The 18,094-nt window shown below is 51.8% G+C and overlaps 6 protein-coding genes across 6 annotated transcripts; 5 read left to right on the top strand and 1 right to left on the bottom strand.

Annotated features, from left to right (window-relative positions):
* Positions 1-195: 195 nt before the first annotated feature.
* On the top strand, positions 196-811 carry QC762_117343 (uncharacterized protein; the record flags this gene model as incomplete). Its single annotated transcript, XM_062886163.1, has 3 exons — positions 196-467; positions 530-651; positions 733-811. Exons 1-3 carry the CDS (start codon positions 381-383, stop codon positions 809-811), a joined length of 288 nt encoding a protein of 95 aa, XP_062749219.1. The 5' UTR covers positions 196-380.
* A 445-nt stretch (positions 812-1,256) lies between these two features.
* On the bottom strand, positions 1,257-1,730 carry QC762_117340 (uncharacterized protein; the record flags this gene model as incomplete). The annotated part of the gene is made up of 1 exon (XM_062886162.1): positions 1,257-1,730. One exon carries the CDS (start codon positions 1,728-1,730, stop codon positions 1,257-1,259), a length of 474 nt encoding a protein of 157 aa, XP_062749218.1.
* A 541-nt stretch (positions 1,731-2,271) lies between these two features.
* On the top strand, positions 2,272-2,499 carry SUB2_2 (Suppressor of the cold-sensitive snRNP biogenesis mutant brr1-1; the record flags this gene model as incomplete). Its single annotated transcript, XM_062883039.1, has 1 exon — positions 2,272-2,499. One exon carries the CDS (start codon positions 2,272-2,274, stop codon positions 2,497-2,499), a length of 228 nt encoding a protein of 75 aa, XP_062749217.1.
* A 683-nt stretch (positions 2,500-3,182) lies between these two features.
* On the top strand, positions 3,183-4,799 carry SUB2_1 (Suppressor of the cold-sensitive snRNP biogenesis mutant brr1-1; the record flags this gene model as incomplete). The annotated part of the gene is made up of 3 exons (XM_062883038.1): positions 3,183-3,567; positions 3,624-4,242; positions 4,297-4,799. The coding sequence occupies 3 exons, from the start codon at positions 3,183-3,185 to the stop codon at positions 4,343-4,345; spliced, it is 1,053 nt and encodes a 350-aa protein (XP_062749216.1). The 3' UTR covers positions 4,346-4,799.
* Positions 4,800-9,519: 4,720 nt separating this feature from the next.
* QC762_117323 (uncharacterized protein) lies at positions 9,520-10,062 on the top strand (the record flags this gene model as incomplete). Its single annotated transcript, XM_062886161.1, has 1 exon — positions 9,520-10,062. One exon carries the CDS (start codon positions 9,520-9,522, stop codon positions 10,060-10,062), a length of 543 nt encoding a protein of 180 aa, XP_062749215.1.
* A 1,960-nt stretch (positions 10,063-12,022) lies between these two features.
* On the top strand, positions 12,023-17,858 carry PCL5 (PHO85 cyclin-5). The gene is made up of 3 exons (XM_062886160.1): positions 12,023-14,140; positions 14,196-16,096; positions 16,285-17,858. Exons 1-2 carry the CDS (start codon positions 13,699-13,701, stop codon positions 15,773-15,775), a joined length of 2,022 nt encoding a protein of 673 aa, XP_062749214.1. The 5' UTR covers positions 12,023-13,698; the 3' UTR covers positions 15,776-16,096; positions 16,285-17,858.
* The last annotated feature ends 236 nt before the right edge of the window (positions 17,859-18,094 follow it).

Here is an 18,094-nt window from a genome sequence, read left to right as displayed (position 1 = left end):
TCTTGAGTATGCTATCAGTCGAAATCCGAGCCTCCAGACTGAAGCCTCTCTCAAGTCATCTATCTATCTCCGTAAGTCCAAGGCATTGAATCGCCCAGGCAGTGCTGTTTGCTGCTATAACCCCCCAAAGCTACCCCGCCAAAAACGCGTTTGACAACGCCCTGCGGCCCCGCTCTCGTGTTAAGGGCTTTTTGTTCCATCCGCATCACTGAACAACACGCGTGCTTGGGATTCCCATCCATACAAAATCCCACATTGAAATATCACAACGTAACCCGCTACTACAGCGGTGGGCCCACTTTGGACTTCTTTATTTCCTTTCGTCCTTTGCCTACCTAGCCATCAGACCACCTGCATATCAGTCCACAACAGCACACACCATGGCATCACGAGGCTACGGCAGCGCCCCCACACAAACACGCCAGTCTATGGCTTCATCTGGGGGGGCTGTTAAAGCTAGGCAACTGGTTTGTTTACATTCTCTGTCCTTGATATTGTGATATTTGATGCTGATACTAACACCACCCAGGCCCAACTCCAACAACAACTAGCCCAGCTTTCCAACAACCTCGCCGACACTGAGAACCTCCTCCGTATGACCAGCGTACAGGCCGAGTCCATGCGCGGACTGGGAAGTTGGCATGCGGGGCTGTGAGTAACCCTACTTGGCTTTGGTGTACTTTACATACGGTTGAAACTGACAGACACCCGCTCGTCGTTGTCGGATCATAGATTCATGGCCGCGAGTAAAGTCCTTGGGGAGGAGTCGGTCCAACAGAACCAGCAGCAGGGAGGAGGCGGACCAAACTGAAGGACCGGCGGGTAGGTGCAGGTTCTGAGACAATGCGGGTGGTTCGCTGGGATGAAGTTCTGTCGTATGGCGACAGAAGACGCGTGACTCGACTGTTTGGTGGGCAGCATGGTTACTGCTGTGTAGATAGAGACGAATGATAGCAGGTGCTTGGTGGTGGAACGACTGATATCCGATGCCTTGCAGTTTGTTGACGGTGGCACTGGAAAGTTGGTGTCCTTGAACGCTGAGAGCTTCTGGTCTGATCACCTGGGTAGTACCATGCTGGTGTTTCTGAGGACCATGTTGAAGGATATCGAGGGCACCTGGGGATTCGAGACGACATCTCCTCATCGGTTTTGCTGTCTGACATGGCACCTAGGCCTTGAATATGTCCCTCATCTACAAGAAGCAAACCAATGCATCCCCGAGGAAATTATAAACTGACATTCAAGTTCGGAATTCTTCATCCAGTTTGATCCATCATGTCTGGTTCATCGGGGGTCGCAACCGGCCTCTCTGTCTTTCTCTTTGTCCTCTTGGTGCACACTGGATACCTTCTCTCCTTGCCGCAAGCATGGCACTTGCGAACCAAAATATCGGCCCATGGCTTCCTACCTCCCTTACTCTTGTTCTCGATTCCCGAAGTGCAAGACTCCCCGTCAATTAGGACCGAGTCACAGAACTTGCAGATGCTCTGCTTTACTGCTGGGTTCAATCGAATCCGGCTCTTCAGGGACACAGCGCGCAAGTCAGTTGCTAGACGTCTTCCAGCACCTTGAAGTGGTGGGTTTTGATCCCTGTTGAGCTCTGAGATATTGGAACCATCACCGTCCAGAGTTGCTGTCGAGAGGAAAACGGCTGCTTGCTGAAGAAATGATAGTCGAGAATAGATGGCCTTGTTTTGCACCCCGCCGCCACCATTTTTTGCCTTTGCCATGATGAAGGGAAATTGGAATGAAGGTCGAGTTGTCTTTTCTTTTTATCACGATTGTTTGTGAATGTCAACTGACACAGAAAAAGCTTGCCCAGCCAAGAAGGCTAAGTGAATTAAAAGTGAATTGGGACTGTCACAGGGTGGCCTGTGCTCTGACGGTTCCGTTGGCCCCACCAGCGCCCAGTGCACGGGCCAAGCGGCACCTTTCCGGCTCTGGCTAAGCCACTCGTGGTTAGAGCTGATTGAGGTCAGGTTTTGAGGCTGTGCGTGCTGCTTGACCTCCAACCTTATTTTCGCCTTTCTGCTCCCTCGCTTCCTTTTCTGACATCCTCTTCTCATCAACGCGCCAACCCCTCGCCATCTGACAGTCTTGGTATTCATCACCAACGCGCGCCTTTTTCTTCTCACCTTGCGACTTTCCACTCGGTGATTTATTTTTTTCACCAGACGCGACTCTTCCTGACGACTTTTGGCGCCATCGCCTCTTTTGTTTTCACGACAAGCCTTGCAACCGTTTCCAGTTTTCGCCAAATAACTAGCCAACATGTCTGCTGAGGAGGATCTCATCGACTACTCCGACGACGAGCTCAACCAGGAGACCACCGCTCCCGCTTCCAACGGCAAGAAGGCGGATGCCGCTGCCGCCCAAAATGTCGACAAGAAGGGTTCCTATGTCGGTATTCACTCGACTGGTTTCCGCGACTTTCTGTTGAAGCCTGAACTTCTCCGTGCGATTGCCGATTGCGGTTTCGAACATCCCTCGGAGGGTTAGTGACCAAATCTCATCCCCAGCATCCCGTTATTCCTTCCTATCATCACGGGTCCGTCCATCTCGCAAGCAAAGGCAAAGCTACGCAAAGCAATTTTTGAAACAAGACTATCATCGGATGGAGCTATTGGTTGGCGCGCCGTCGACGCGCTTTGCGCAAGCACCTGGTGACTCTTCACCATGCGACCGTCAGACCGCTCGGGGGCGACCCCGAGTGGCAAACCATGCTTCTGGAAAATCCAATGAGCTCTTGCGCAAGAGAAACCTCTCATAGATGGCCTCGGCTGTCGCGCTTGGGTTGAGTCGGCGCTTGGAAAGCGACAAGGTTGCTTCATTGCTCACTGGAGCTCCATACCTCGAACTCCTTCGGGAGGTTTCACAAAGGGACCTTGTTCCCCCGTCTCCATCATCCAAGGCCTTTGGTCGTGGTTTTCGCGGATGCGTGGGAACGTCGTTGCCGTGACAGGTGGTCGCGTTTTCCGCATCTCGCTCAGCTGGTCTCGGGGCACACCTTGGTTTGGAAGGATAAGATTGGTGGTGTAGGAGGAGGAGTGGTCGACATGTCTTTGCTGCGACGATGGACGGGCTTCTGATGAACCTTCCCACACATCGTTCTGTCCAAATTTGCGTATCCAGTTCTAATCCGATGCCCGACTACAGTTCAACAGACCACCATTCCCCAGGCTATGCTTGGTGGTGACATCATCTGCCAGGCCAAGTCCGGTCTCGGTAAGACTGCCGTCTTCGTCCTCACGACCCTCCAGCAGGTCGAGCCTGTTGCCGGCGAGTGCTCCGTGTTGGTTATGTGCCACACCCGTGAGCTGGCCTTCCAGATTCGCAACGAGTACAACCGCTTCAGCAAGTACATGCCCGACATCAAGACCGGCGTCTTCTACGGTGGTACTCCTATCCAGAAGGATGCCGAGATACTCAAGAACAAGGATACCCACCCCCACATCATTGTCGGCACACCTGGCCGCTTGAACGCCCTTGTCCGCGACAAGCACCTCCGTCTTGGCAGTGTCAGAATGTTCGTCCTCGATGAGTGCGACAAGATGCTTGATCAGATTGGTAAGGCGATTATCATTTGTGGTTTTTTTTGGGCCAAACCGCTAATAATCTATCAGACATGCGCCGTGACGTGCAGGAGATCTTCCGTGCTACTCCTCAGCAGAAGCAGGTGATGATGTTTTCGGCCACTTTGTCCGACGAGATCAAGCCCATTTGCCGGAAGTTCATGCAGAACCCCACCGAGCACTACGTCGATGAGGATACCAAGTTGACGCTCCACGGCTTGCAGCAGTACTATCTTGCCCTTGAAGAGAGGGAGAAGAACCGTAAGCTGAACGAGCTCCTGGACGACCTCCAGTTCAACCAGGTCATCATCTTCGTCAAAAGCACCCTGCGCGCTACCGAGCTGGATAAGCTCCTCCGCGAGTGCAACTTCCCTTCGATTGCCGTCCACTCCGGTGTCAGCCAAGAGGAGCGTATCAAGAGATACAAAGAGTTCAAGGAGTTCAACAAGCGTATCTGCGTGGCCACCGACGTTTTCGGCCGTGGTATCGATATCGAGCGGATCAACCTCGCTATCAACTACGACATGCCCGCTGATGCCGATTCCTACCTCCACCGTGTCGGTCGTGCTGGACGTTTCGGTACCAAGGGTCTCGCCATCTCCTTCGTGACCACCGAGCAGGACAAGGAGGTCCTCCAAGCCATTGAGAAACGCTTCGAGGTCGCTCTTCCGTACGTAATACCTCCCTAGTCAACTTCCGGAATTGTCTGCTAACTGTTTACTAGTGAGTTCCCCAAGGAGGGTATCGATGCCTCCACCTACATGGCCTCTTAGACGAGTTGTTGGTGTTTGTTGAGCATGGCCCTGGCATACCACTCCTCACTTTTAATTAGTTTGGCGATTGCTTTTTCCTCTTTTTTTTTCTGAAACGGCGGATATGGTTGCAAAGGGAAAAGCATCAAAAGTGGCAGGAAATATACAGCAAGGGCCCAATAGGTGGTTTAGTTTTGTATGATTAGTACCAGACCATCGATTATCGCCATGCTTTCAGAAACAGCTTCTCTCTTGCTGGTGCTCATGCTGAGTTGGTGTCAACATCAATTGCTGCATGAGGGGAGACACATCGCCACTGGTTGTTATTGGAACACTGCATTGTATCGCTTTCTCTCAAGTAAAGGGGTGGTGGGATGCGTTTCGTCTTGGGGTGGCCGAACTGGTTTGGGTTGGGAGGCTCGTATACATCCTCGGTAGTTGGTTACCTTGCTCAATGGATATGTTCTCCTATCTGGCAATGATTGTTACATTGTTGGCGACTAGAGTTCTGACTCCATCCTAGATGTTCTCCATGTGGTATGACGGTTGGTGTTTGTTGGCCTTGAGCTGCCCAATTGTAACTCCTTGTCAGGATGATTCATCATCAATCGTAAGTCAAGTCCCCCCACCTCCGTCTTGTATTGTTGTTTTGACTCTACTTTTGCCTGAAGCTTTCGTGATTAAGAAGCGAGTCTCGCCGTCGGTGCCCAACAACCCAACAGCAGTCAGCTGGGAGTGACAAGTCTTGTGAATAATGATCACGACTGTCAATCGCGATAGGTAGGTGTTTTTTTTTTATTACGCCGTATGCGTCATACAAGCATGAGTAACTGTGATGATGGCGAATGTTTGTGACCACACAGGCTTGACTCATCCGGGGGCTTGTGTTTGTCTCCATCTTACCTTGGTAGTAGGTATCTGATCGTGGGGAACTATTTCGAGCACCTAGGTATGGGCTCGCGGGTTATGACTTGCGGGATACCCTTCCTTGTTGTATCTACATGTTGCTGGTGAATTGGCAGAGACTAATAGGGGGGTATGACTCTGGGCTGGTAAGGTAGGTGGTGTCGTGGTCAAGGGGGAATATTGTCGAGTAACTAGGTGTATACTTTGTGGATTATGTCGTGTTGAGAAGACTGTCCCGAAACAATGTCACTATTGCAGTTTCAAGTCTGGGGGGTGATGATCTGTGACATTGCATTAGGCTTTTTCCCATTTTTGGCTGGCCGGATAGAATGAGAGTCGGTCTACCCCTTTTGGTTCCTTGTGAGGGGGGCATATGCACGAGATCATTACTTGGCTGGTCACGGCGAGCAAGAACGGTGTACTTCTTTTGGGGTCTGGTGTACCTCCATTGAAGTGTGGATGTCATGCAAGTTTATTACGATGGACCGAACTTACCCTGAGTATCAAACTCTTGGTCATTGGGTTGATGATGATAGCTGCTCGTTCATGACTTGGGCAAGGAAGCAGAACATGGAGATCAAGCATGAGTGAGTAAACATATCCACGATGACTTTAAGCGGCCACAAGGTACTTTGGTTGATAACATGTTTATTCTAGTTGTGGGATCACCTGCCGGTAGCTACCCCTTACAAAGTGAGGATGTGGGTGAGTGAGGCAGGTATGATTCATAGCCACCTAAGGTACCTTGCAGAATCATCATGATTTGTTTCCACCTTAGCAGAGCTTCACCGAATCATCCACACAAGCTCTGAGTTCCAATATTAGATACTTATCCAAACACGGGCTTGTTCCCATCAGAGTGCAGTAATCTACCCCTCTTACGTGCCTATGTGTCTTGTTGGCAAAGCCTTATGATGACCACATCATCATACATGGCCTTCAGACTGACGGTCAACAAAGCACACTCATTTCCATCTAAATGACGAGCCTTGGCCCCCATGGTTGGCCTCTCTGACCCTACCTTTGCCGGCTTGTAAAGTGTGTATGGGTCACGATCATGGCCTCCCCCATGTTTCCACCACGGCTCAGCAGCGGCAAGGCGGCCGATCTGTCTACGACCCCCTCATACATAACACTCTTACCGAATGGAAAGAGTGTTTGTTTGTTTGTTTGTGGCACCATGATACCATACCATTTCACTGGGTAATTTGTGTGAGGTGATATGGGTATCACTTCTTGGTCGAGTGCTGTCATTCCACCGGGAGCCAATAGGCAAAGAATGTTTGCCGAGCTGTTTCTACGATCTAGGGCAATGTAGGGGGCCAGAGGTATGTAACCTGTTGATTATCACAGGGCTGGGGTTGTGAACGACCGGCATGTTTGTTGTGGAGGACACAGAGCGGGAAGATGGGCAAGGCAGGTGAGGCAGTCTGTGTGAGGGTGATCGTACTCGGGTTGAGGCGGGCTGTTGAAAACTTCATGAGGTATGTGACTGGTTTTGTGTGAGGCCTCGTAGTGAGCTTGCTTCACCTTGCCTCACCTTGTTGCCTGTCTGCTTGCTTGTCATCTCATATCTCGAGCGTGATTATCATGCCTGGCAATTGAGATATGGGGGAAATGAAAGTGAAGCCAGATCAAAAGGCCTACACATGGGGGCCACAGAATGAAGGCAGATTGTATGACTGAGTGAACGAAAAACTATGCACGAGCGAGTGACTGGCCACCTGTACGACTGTGACGAAGTAAATAGCCCGCACCGAATGAGGCTCTTGCTCATGTGTAAAGTGAAATCCTCACAACTTGCCGCTATCATCATCAGCAAGGCTCGATCAGATGCGAGCTTGACCCCAGGTAAATGTGTCCTCTGTGTGACTATCGTGTCCTTCATGGTCAGATACGTGCACAACGCCGCGAATGGCAAGATCCCACATCACAAGCAAGGTTCCGATGTGGCAATAAGCTAGCTGTGATGAATGAAGTGAACAAGTGACTTCACTCTAGTGACGGAGGCAAATCACGGCAAGCCCATTCCCCCACCTCACCTTAACCCCCCTCACCTCACCTTCGAAATTTCACTCACTATTGTCGTAAGCCAACTGCGCCGCGTTCAAACTCTCGCACTTTCCAAACCCAGAAAATAAGAGCTTTCCGATCGATCGGGCCAGAATTCCACCAACAGCAGCCCCGGTAAGTTTCGGCTTACCTTCCTTCCCCTCCCATCCTCATACTCAACGCCCCCCTCGGCGTACCTCGTGAGAGTTTCAAAGCTTGAAATCACATGAGATACCCATCCCCTCAGAAACCAAGTAGGTAGGGATCAAGGTTAAAAGATTGAGCGAGAATGACAGGCTCTCAATTGCCACATTCTTCGTATCCTACGCTCAAGGGCAAATGTGGGCAAATCCACTGCTGACTTTTCGTGAGAGATGGTTGGATGACCAAGCCCGTAATGGTGTGTAGCTAACCTGCCCTTTTGCGTTGCCTCATTTAGCTTGTACCACAACTGCTGCTAAAGGATCACCTACCTTCCCCTTCGACTCAACTCTCCGCTGGCTCAAGTTCGTAATATCTAATCCCCTATCTGTGATTCGCCTCCCCGTGGGTTCCGGTTTCCAGCCCTATTTCTCATGTGTGTAGTTCATCATGGTCCTCGTCGAGGCCAGTTGTCACGTTGGCTACCCATACAACCAAGACAACAGCCTCACATCCGAGATCCCATAGTTGAACCTGTCCCGATCTTCCCGACGGAGTTTCTGGTCAAGAATAACTGGTGTTGCTCTGCAGTACGAACGAGGTCAAAAGTGGAACCAACCCCCCAAACCCACTGCTGCCTTGGCCCCACACTTTTGTTGCCTGTGCCTGTTTGATGAACCGCATCTCATGCTCTCTATCCTCCAACCACCATCCAAAATAGGCGGCAGTGTCCTTTTGAATTGTACTATTTCCCTCGGCAAGACAAAGCGCGATCGGGGAGTCCGCAATGCAAGCCTTTTTTAATTGTTTATTTTTTTATTTTTTTATTTTATTGAAAATTGATGGTGGATGTGAAAGCTGGTCGGTAGTTCATCGGGTCCCTCACCCATCCCCGTCCCCGCGATCGTCATCCTTCGGCCGAGAGAGAACGAATGAACGATGACAGGTTCCGAACCACCAAGAAAAATGTGGGGCATCAATTTTCCCAAGCAAACCACACAGCAACAACACCAGACTGGGAAGGTTTTATCCCCATAACTTGTTTGACAAATACTCAGCCTCAAATTTATGACGAAGCCGAGGAGGAGCAGGAGGAGCAGGAGGAGGAGGACCCTGTGGAAAGCCAAGAGCAATATTCCATATCATCATCATCTCACGGTCTCCGTGGTCGGTGGCTGACTCAAACCTTTTGAATTACCACTCAGCACCATCTTTTAGCTCCCTCCCATTCACGGTGCTGCTCTCCGGCCTCGGGAAATCCGAGTAGTGTTATTGGCTTGTCTTTGACAAGCCAAGTACCGGGCAAAGAGCTGAATAGAGGGTCTTGGTCGAGGGGTTGATCAGTCTTGCAGGTGGTGACTCTTGTCGCCTGGACGAGGCCAGCCGAGTCAATAATTATTGCGGAGCCCCCCTTTCAGCTTCAGCGTAGATCTCTCCCGTCTTTCGCCTTGGAAAGGCTTCTTTGGCCATCATGGTGTTTCCAAAGAGCCCGGTTGGTGTGGAGCATCACGATGATGAGCAAGTCGGATCTGAGCCTTGGCGGTTATTCGAGGCACCCGAAGCAGGTAAACTCAGCCCGGCGCCGCCCGCGACAATATCTCTAGATTGTTACCGGGTGGTTATTGTCCAGGCAACCTACAGGGGAAGGCTCTCGTAAGAGTAGGTATGGTAATATGTGCAAATGTGGAATGATTTCGAGATCAGCAACCTACAAGACTGATCTGCTAACTGTGACCGCCTCACAAGCGCCCCCAACCGGGTATCATACAAGACATTCAGCCGCTGGGCCGCGCGGTAAGAACCCGCCGCACGGAGACGGAAACAGCAGCAGCATGGGAATTCTGCAGCGGGTTTGATCCCGTGAGATGCTTAACAGCTGACGACAACGCGATTTCCACAATGTCGCCGAGAGCAATTCCATCCTATCGGCGACCGAGATGTTGGATCTCCATACACATGAACGGCTGGTGCCGGTGATTCCATAGTGTATTATCGCATCAGCCCTCTAGTGTTGGCAGGGACCGAGACAAAAGATCCGATATCGCGGGTCATGTGTTGACTTTTGGTAAGGAAGTTGTGATCTTTGGAGTTGAGTCATGGTGGAGGAAAGTCTGGGCGGGGCTGAACCAGAGGTTTCCAGCTCGTCTCGACCTCTTGAGAACCGGTCATTAACTGAAGCAAAGATAAAACCTGCCGAAGGCGTGATCAGCGTACGCAACAGGCAAATGGCCGAGAACGGCGTGAAGTGCGAAAAAGCAACACTTGTGATGATTCCCCCTGGTCCTTCTGCCTTGCGAGAAGGCACTGGCAGTGGAGTGCTTGGACATTGGGTTGCTCTGCATCAAGAACGGGCGTCTCATGGCGAGCCACTTTCACGACTCTCTTTTGGTGTCATGGTGACAGCCTTGAGGGGCGGGGTGAAAGTTAGTTCCCACTGTGATTGGACAACGGTTGAGGTGCGACAAGGCCAAATCTTGCGGTCAGGCCTGATAGAAAGAAAAACTTTGAGGGTTGTGTTACGCGTCCAGGCCAGCTATCCATGCGAACTGTGCCAACACAGCGCCGGATGGAAGGCCGATAGGCGTCGACGAAGGAGCTGGGTCGTCTGGCCATCGAGTGTCTCGGTGGGGGTTTGGTGATGTGTGCAGGACAACACTGCATGACTTGGTACAGCTATGAGTGGAGGAAGGTTATATGGCGATATATGGCGACGAATGAGAGGCAGATCTTGAGGTTGACAAAGGGAACCAACACCTTAAACAGCCAGTGGCCACTGTGCAAGTGGACACGGCCGACTTGCGCGACCCACGATGAACGAAGCCATCATGAAGCCCATAACTCTCCAAGGTAGCGGTGGCATTCGTTCGTCCAGACAAGGCGATATTCTTTTTTCTCGGTCGTAAAAAGTGGTTGACCATATACATAGTACCCCGACTGGCTGTGTGAGGGGGGGCATTGATGGGGCTTGAGCCTCCCGAGCACAGCCTTTTGCGGGGAACCCAGGACATGGCCATTTTTGGACTCAACACATGATCGACAAACATTTGTATCAGGACCCGAGAGAGTCATACTTGGGAAGTCGTATCGAGGCTTCTGAATATCTGGAGATTTCATTCCTGTCCGGAGGCATGAAACGGTCTCCAGACCTCCCGGAGATGCCCTGGTGGTAGCATGGTGGAGCGACTTCATTCTAGAAGGTCTGGGCGCCGGTAGTGACGGGACGGGAGAGCACTGATACGATTGCGCAACTGTAGCAGATAAGCTGCAAGTGTTCAAGCAATCTTGAGAACAGGCTAGACTTGTGATGTGATCATGGACCTAGATGATTGCTGGGTATGTTACTAACGGGATATGGAGTTTGGCTGTGTAAATGCCTGGTCAAAGATAAATTTAGGGACACTGAACTGATGAGGGAACGCGGCTGTGAGTGCGAGCGATCCATGAATATGCGTCACTGCCTTGGAGGGTTTCTCCGTAGCGTGCACTGGGCCAACGAGAAACGGACTCTGTCTATTGCCGGTCGCCGACCATCCAGTTTTCCGAGTCGATGGTAGGAAATGCGGGCCCAAATTATGACTGACCGCAATGCCAGATTTACGTCTCTTGGAGAATGATTTGTGAACATCCAAATCATAAAACAGATGCCTCTCTTCTCACCCATATTGGGCATCATTTGAATCTCCATGAAGGAGGGGTGTTGCATTCACTGACACACCTCTCGGTGGTCGCGAAAGACTTGGTGGTGTTCGAGACTGCCGTTCCAACCAACCCTGGTCAGCTGTGCAACACTCCGAACTCAGCTGTGAAAGTGAGTCGACGATGTTTCGCAGCCAAGACTCCCTCACTCATCACTCATGAGGCCTCTCGGTCACTCCCTCCACTGCGGTGAATCAACCCAAGCCCCGAGCATTTCCAATCCACGTTGTAAGATGTCACCATCGCGATGTTATTCTCATGCCACAAGCTTCGTTGATGTGAGGTTGTTGCCTCGATCAAGAGCTTGATGAAGGCGGAGGGTTGAGAAATGAAAGAAATGATGACTGTGTGGCAGGATCAACACCGTGCTGATGAGTGATGATGCATCCTGCGCCTTTAGTTGCGGGCTAGCTGTTTTGAGAACAGTCCAGGCGCTAGACAGGGGTAATCTGCTTTGTGAGCAACTTGGATGGATGAACTGGCCACGCTCCTGCAACCCAGATTTCCCGCCCCCTTCTGCCATGCAGTAACATAGCCAATCAGGAGATGGGCGATGCCATCCCATCCCTCCTACGGGTGAGTTGAAACTGCAAGAGTGTCTCGCAGAGAGTTGGTGGCCGTGTGAAGAGGGAGGAGGGGCGAGGGGTTGGACTTAGGAACTGATGATGGACACTCGAGTCCTCGCGATGATGACCTCTAGGTTGGCCTGGCTGCATGAGAATGGAAGTAAGCTATGGCGCTAGGCGATGAGATAGGGTATATCATAGTTTACTATTCCTCCGTGTTTGAATGTGCTGAGGATGGCGGCGTGGGAAGGGGAGAGGAGGGGATGACGGGGCATAGGAACAGCCACCGATGTTGGCAAATTGTGCTTGCCGTCTTGCTGCAGCCAGAAAGGAGGGGGGACAAAAGTGCGAATGCGTCGTGAAAGGAAGTTCTGTCCATGAACGAGTGAAGAACAAAAGTGGCTCGTGCAGGCTGTCGATGGAAAAGGTGGGAACATTCGAAGGGTGGAGTTGGTGAAGGGGTGGAGCGTGCATAACAAAGTGGGGAGCAAGGTTGTCTTGTGCATGCGACGGGCTTGCTGGCGGTTTGGCAATTCGTTGGCACTTGTGGGCATCTCCCAGTGACCCCAGGGAGTCCCCATTCAAAACTACTCGGCACCCAGGAGCCAGGCCAAAACGCTCCCTTCTCTTCTCTTCCCCATCGAGCAGCCATCATGCTCAACTTCAAGATCTAGGAAGAAGCGACTCTTTGGCAGTCTGCTTGTGAGATCTGGACGGACCATCTCTCCTCACTACTCTTAATTTAATTTGTTACATCTCTACTCTCTGGTATCTTTCCGTTCTCCTGATTGCCTGCCTGTTTGTCTAGCAACGTTTTCTCTTGTTCGCGCGGCATTCGCTTGCACTCTGCGACAAAGGAAAATAGGACCAACAGACATTCCTCCACCGAGTTCATCATCTTTCTTCAGCAGCCCGCGGAGTCAGCCTCTGCGCCGCTCTCGTCAACAACAGCCAAGCAACCGTCACACACTCACCCCGCTGGCTCTGTGTTTCTCCAATACCGTATACACCACACCATCCCTCAAAAAAGAACAAGGAATCCGCCGCCTGTCGAACAAAGGCGAGAAAAAGAGGGAGCTTCGCGAGAACGCTACCTAACCACTCATTTTTTCCCCCCCCTTTTGAGCTGCACAGGCAGCTTAACCAGCCCGGTGACTACCAAGTCGCCACAGCCCTTCTGAAAGACCCGTTTTCAGGCTTCCGTTGCTGAGCGCCAGGTCACACCACACAGACCACAGGGGGCACACTGCCAGTTGGGGCCACCTGTTTTCACCTAGCGGCAACAGTCGGTTAGGCCTTCGCCACTCTGAATCTAACGGGAAGAGTCATCCAGACCAGGGGGGCCACCCGTAGCCAGCAGCTTATCTTAGGTCGCCCCAGAAGACACGCGCTTCATAGGAGTCACATTGCCGCTCTCCTCAGGCCGTCGCCATCACCATACTCTCACTTTAAAGAGTCCGTCGGCCTCGCAGCCACACCGCAGTTGGAGAGAGACAGCCGATCGGTACCTGCATAGCCTGCCACTGTCAAGGACCACCTAGTCCACCACGCCTGCATCTTCAGCTATTGCGAATCCGATCGTCGAGTCTCGACCCGCTGTTAGCCATCCATACGATTGCACCCTTACACCAACCACCCTCAACAACACCTCGCCTCCCGCCCCTTATGGTACGCAACTAGCTGCCATATAGCCTCAACCACCGCTCTTCCGCTCCAACAAAGCGAAGGGACACACACACGATGCCTCTTGCGAAAAATAACTCTACTCCAGTCGCCGTCTCCGTCCCGTCTACCGGTCTGCTCGTTCGTGAAAAGTTGGCTCTCTTTAGCACCCTGTTTTAGGAGTCTTCTGTCCATTTCGACATTCAAAGTTTGGCAGCAATCTTCGAGATTTGCTGCAGGACTTGCATCTCGTTAATTTCACGATCTGTTCAGCACACTGGTTTAATCGGTAATCACGGCGTGACGGCGACTGGAGGTTGTTGGAAGCACTTCCACCCACCCTAACCCAAGATGAAGCTCGACACATACTTGTCCCCCGCATTTATCAACCCCCTTACCTCCCTCCACAATGCCACTTACAACCAACCCTTAGCCGCGTTGGCATCCGCTTCTACCACCTCGATCTGGTCCGACGCATCCTCCCAGCACTCGGACGACAATACCTCCAACGGACCCTCTTCGGACTCCGAATTCAGCGAATCCTGCTTTTCTATTGCGCCCACATCTTCTCAGAGCTCAGTAAGCTCCTTTGGAAGCTACTGCGAGCCAGTCATCAAGAGCTGCGATCCCTGGGTCCGCCAGCAACATGAACAGTATTCTCGGCCCGAATCATGCGCGCCATTGCGCCAGAACCCCCGCCGAACCTCCAACTCTGCGACTTCAAGGACTGGGCGTCCCCCTGCGCTCGTGCGCCAGGCTGACCGGAAGGTCAATTTCGTTGACAACCTCGTCGGTAAGGAATGCGCTTGCTTCATGTAACGGATATATGCTCAACAATGTTGTTCTAGACACTTCGACCCACATGGTCGAAGCCATCTGGCCTACGTCATCGCCAGCTTGCAAAGAGGTGGGCAGCAGTGCTGTGCTCCCGCTGCGCAGTTTCATTCAAGAAACTTTGCGCCGGTCCCGCACCAGCTACTCGACCCTTCAAGTTGCCTTGTACTACCTTGTCCTGATTAGACCCCACGTTCCGAGCCATGATTTCACCATGGAACAGCCCGACAGCAACCGAGAATGCCAGGCCCTCCAATGTGGTCGCCGCATGTTCCTCGCAGCTCTCATCTTGGCGTCCAAGTATCTGCAAGATCGCAACTACTCGGCCCGTGCCTGGAGCAGAATCTCTGGACTCAAAACATCCGAGATCAACCAAAACGAGATGGCATTCATATTGGCTGTGAACTGGAACCTGCACATCACAGAGGAAACCTACAAGAAGTGGTCTGAATCAGTTCTCAAGTTCACACCCCAGCCTCCTTCGCCTCCCAGCCCCTCAGCACAGCGCGTTTACGAACAGCAGTGCGAACAGTTTCAACGACTTATTCTCAACCTGACGCCCTCGCTCGACAACTTGGAAGAGTTGGCTCCTTGGCTGCGGGCCACTCGGGAGGTATCTATTCAGGCCATCTGCAGCTCCCCTGAGAGTGCCAATCCTTGGGGCGATCTGGATGCGGCTCTCAAGCCACGTTTGGCACCAGTCGTTATGGAGCCAAGTCCTCCTTCGGCATACGTTCCTGGCCGCTTTGCGCCTGCATTAGGCCTGTTGCCTACACCACGCACGACTCCCCAAACTCGTGGATTCAGCACTCCTGCTGTGAGTGCTGCTTCCCACATTCTTGGAAGAAGTTCATCAATGGGTTTCGCCATGGCCCAAGCCTCCTCCACGTCTGTTGCTCAGACCTTGGATCGGTGGCCCCCCGCTGTCACCTCGTCTCCCATGAACCACCTTCCCCGCAGGTCATCTCTTGCCAACTCGGTCTCGACCGCCTCCTCGCCCGAGTCAATGGTATCGGATTCTTCTCGTCTTTCTCGCTCTTCTTCGATCTCGTCTCTTTCTTCGGTTAACGCGCCGTCAGCCAAATTGGATGCTCAGGCGCGATGCCGGTATGGAAGGTCGTTCAGTGAGAGGATGAGCCTGAAGCCCACCATCGCTTCGGTTCCCGAAGTCTATGAGGAGGGTCATTGTCTGACAGCGTCGCCAGAGTCTTACACCGGCCCGGCGGGTAAGGACTTTTACGATGGCACGCTGGATGCTCAATATGCGTGCAGGCAGCGTGAGATGAATGATGCGGCCATGGCCCTTCAAGAGTTGCAGCGTCAAGCGGTCGATTCTTCGTCAGCTCCGGTCAGAAGCGGAACCAAGCGAAGCCGGACCTTTTCAATGGACAATGCCCAGCTGCAGGAGAGTGTGCGTGGATACCTTTCAATGGACTCGACCAACGCCGGTGCCTGGCCCGAGTCGATGGTTCGAGGAAGTCACAAAAGAGTCTGCTGCTCAACCGAGGCGGCTCAGCCATACATGATCTCTTCGCTTCACCCAGCAGTCGGAGGACCAGGAGGTCCAGGGATGTGGCAGGGAATTCTGCAGTAATTCTTTTACACCACACGTTTCGACAAACACCTTGTTTATTATTTTTGCGTTTCATACGCCAACTGCACATAACGATCATATCAATCAACCAAACCCTTCGCTGTGACACCATTCTTTGTTTCTTTGTCAGTCCCTCGCTAGAGGGAGAAGAAGTGGTAATTCTGGGAAGAGATCAAGTCCCTAGCAGAGGGCTTGGAGATGGCTCAAGGAAAATGGGCAAAAGCGTGTTCTGGGGGTTTTTGCATGCGACATCCTGGATTTGGGGTAAATGGCGACAGGCGAAGGCGGGGAATCATGGTCATTTTTTGATGGCGAACGGTGGTGGGTGTTTTTTTGTGTACGATGTCGTTTGTCGTGCTTTTTCTGTTATTAAGTCGTTATTACATACCAGGACACAGTATCTCGCGTCCGAGGGCGCAGAGAGGGGGCGTTGGGAACTATTAGGAGCATAATGGACGGACACTGGGCAGCGGAGAGCTGGACAGCTGCTAACGCCTTTTCTCGTTTAGCAACGAGACTGACGATTTGCAACCGCCAGAACAACTCTCTCTGCATTTAGGCCTGAGGCTTATTGCATCAAACGGAGTTTATAGGAACGCCGTAGGTTTTCGACCAAGACCGAGACCTTCGGGCCCTGAAAGGGACCAAGACGGACAGACTTGATCCTCTTCAAGGAAATCATTCCGACTCGCGACTAGCAGCCGCACAAATACCATGCTATTAGCCAAAATCATCGGAGCTAGCAGCTACCTTTCTGTCTCAAAACCGAAGCAATCGTGCCTCCGACGTGTCCTGCCTGCGCTTACCATCAACCCCCTGTTTGGGCGCCCAAATGAGCGACGGTCAGGCAACCGAGCAACTTGCCACAACCATGTATTTGGAGATGGGATCGTTGGTGTGGTAACGACGGGGGTCGATCTGGTTGCTTGCTGTGTCCCTTTGTCCCCAGTTTTTTGCAGCGTTTTTCTCGCGTTCCCATTTTGCATTTCTAACTGGTCCGATCCCAGGAAAATTCCAAGCCCAATGCAATGCGTTCCAAAGTCAACCGATTTCTTACCTAAATTTTCTTGTCCAACCAGCTGGGTTTGTCACGAATCACGATGGCGGCATTCCGGGGCCCGGGTTCCTTCCTTCCCGGGTTGGTCGCTCTTCCAGAGTGAGTCATTCGGCGGACTGAGGACCACACCACACCACCACCACAACAAGAGACAGGACACAACACAATTTTCTAAATCCCGTTTCTCCGTTCCGGAACTGGCGGGGCTACCCTAACAGTTGTGGACAAGGGACGGTTGACATTTGTTGCCGCCGCCATCGCTCATCGGGGAGAATGAACAAAGAAAGGTGACGACAGGGAGGATGGGCATGGCATGGGAGATCTGGGCCCACCTCTGCCTGGCTTATGCTTATGACTGCCTGGATAACATATTGCCACGGCTCTCCATGTTAGGGGAAGGTGGGTGTTTCGATCGTGATCTTGTTGTGATGGGTGACGGACGGCAGGTAAGTTAGGTACCGATGTGAGGTAGGTAAGCACCTTGATGAACATGACGCCAAAGAAGAATAGATAGCTTGTGAGCGGAGTTTCGGGAGTTTTGGTGTTCAAGTGGAGACGTTGGTTTTAGGAGTATGAGAGGGCATTCGGTTGGTTGGTATGTGAATGCTGTTACAATATTCGTACGTTATTTCGGGTTTGGCATTATCAATTTTGAGCTTTGCCGTAACATGGTGTTGTTTGGTGAAGTGTCAAGGGGTGATGTTTTTGGGTGGTGGTTTACGTATTGGTGGCTATTTGGCTTGAAGGGAGAGGAGATATTTGTCACTCAAGATGAAGTACACAGTGTAAGTAAGGAAAGGGGGTGTTGATGAAGGTGGGTTAGAAAGCAGGTTTCTACTGTTGGAAATCTGGTTAGTGAATGACTAGAATTCACAAACGGAGAGGCTGGTGCTTGTGGTTGTGGTGATGGCTACGTTCAGCTTTTGTCTTGGGTTGACTCATCACTTACAGGGTTCGCTCAATAAATGCTTACCAACTCATCAAGCTTTTATAATGCGATGCGACGCAGTAGTGCAGAATTACCGGTTCTCATTTGTGAGAAGATATTTTCATGACAACCATCTCAACTTCAATATCAAGATAAGCATACCTCACAACTCTCAATAATGAGTGATCAGCCTCGGGCATCGTCATTGGAACACCCTACCTCATGCAACACAACAGGAGCGAAGTCACATGACGGGATGACAGCTGTAATCTCACTTACATCCGGTGACTGACTGATGGGCCAGCTCACAAGGCTGCTGGTCACAACATGAGCG

This window comes from Podospora pseudocomata, assembly GCF_035222375.1.
Source record: "Podospora pseudocomata strain CBS 415.72m chromosome 1 map unlocalized CBS415.72m_1, whole genome shotgun sequence".
Classification (NCBI taxonomy): domain Eukaryota; kingdom Fungi; phylum Ascomycota; class Sordariomycetes; order Sordariales; family Podosporaceae; genus Podospora; species Podospora pseudocomata.
Note: the sequence above shows the minus strand (reverse complement) of the source record. Positions and strands in the feature narration are given on the sequence as shown.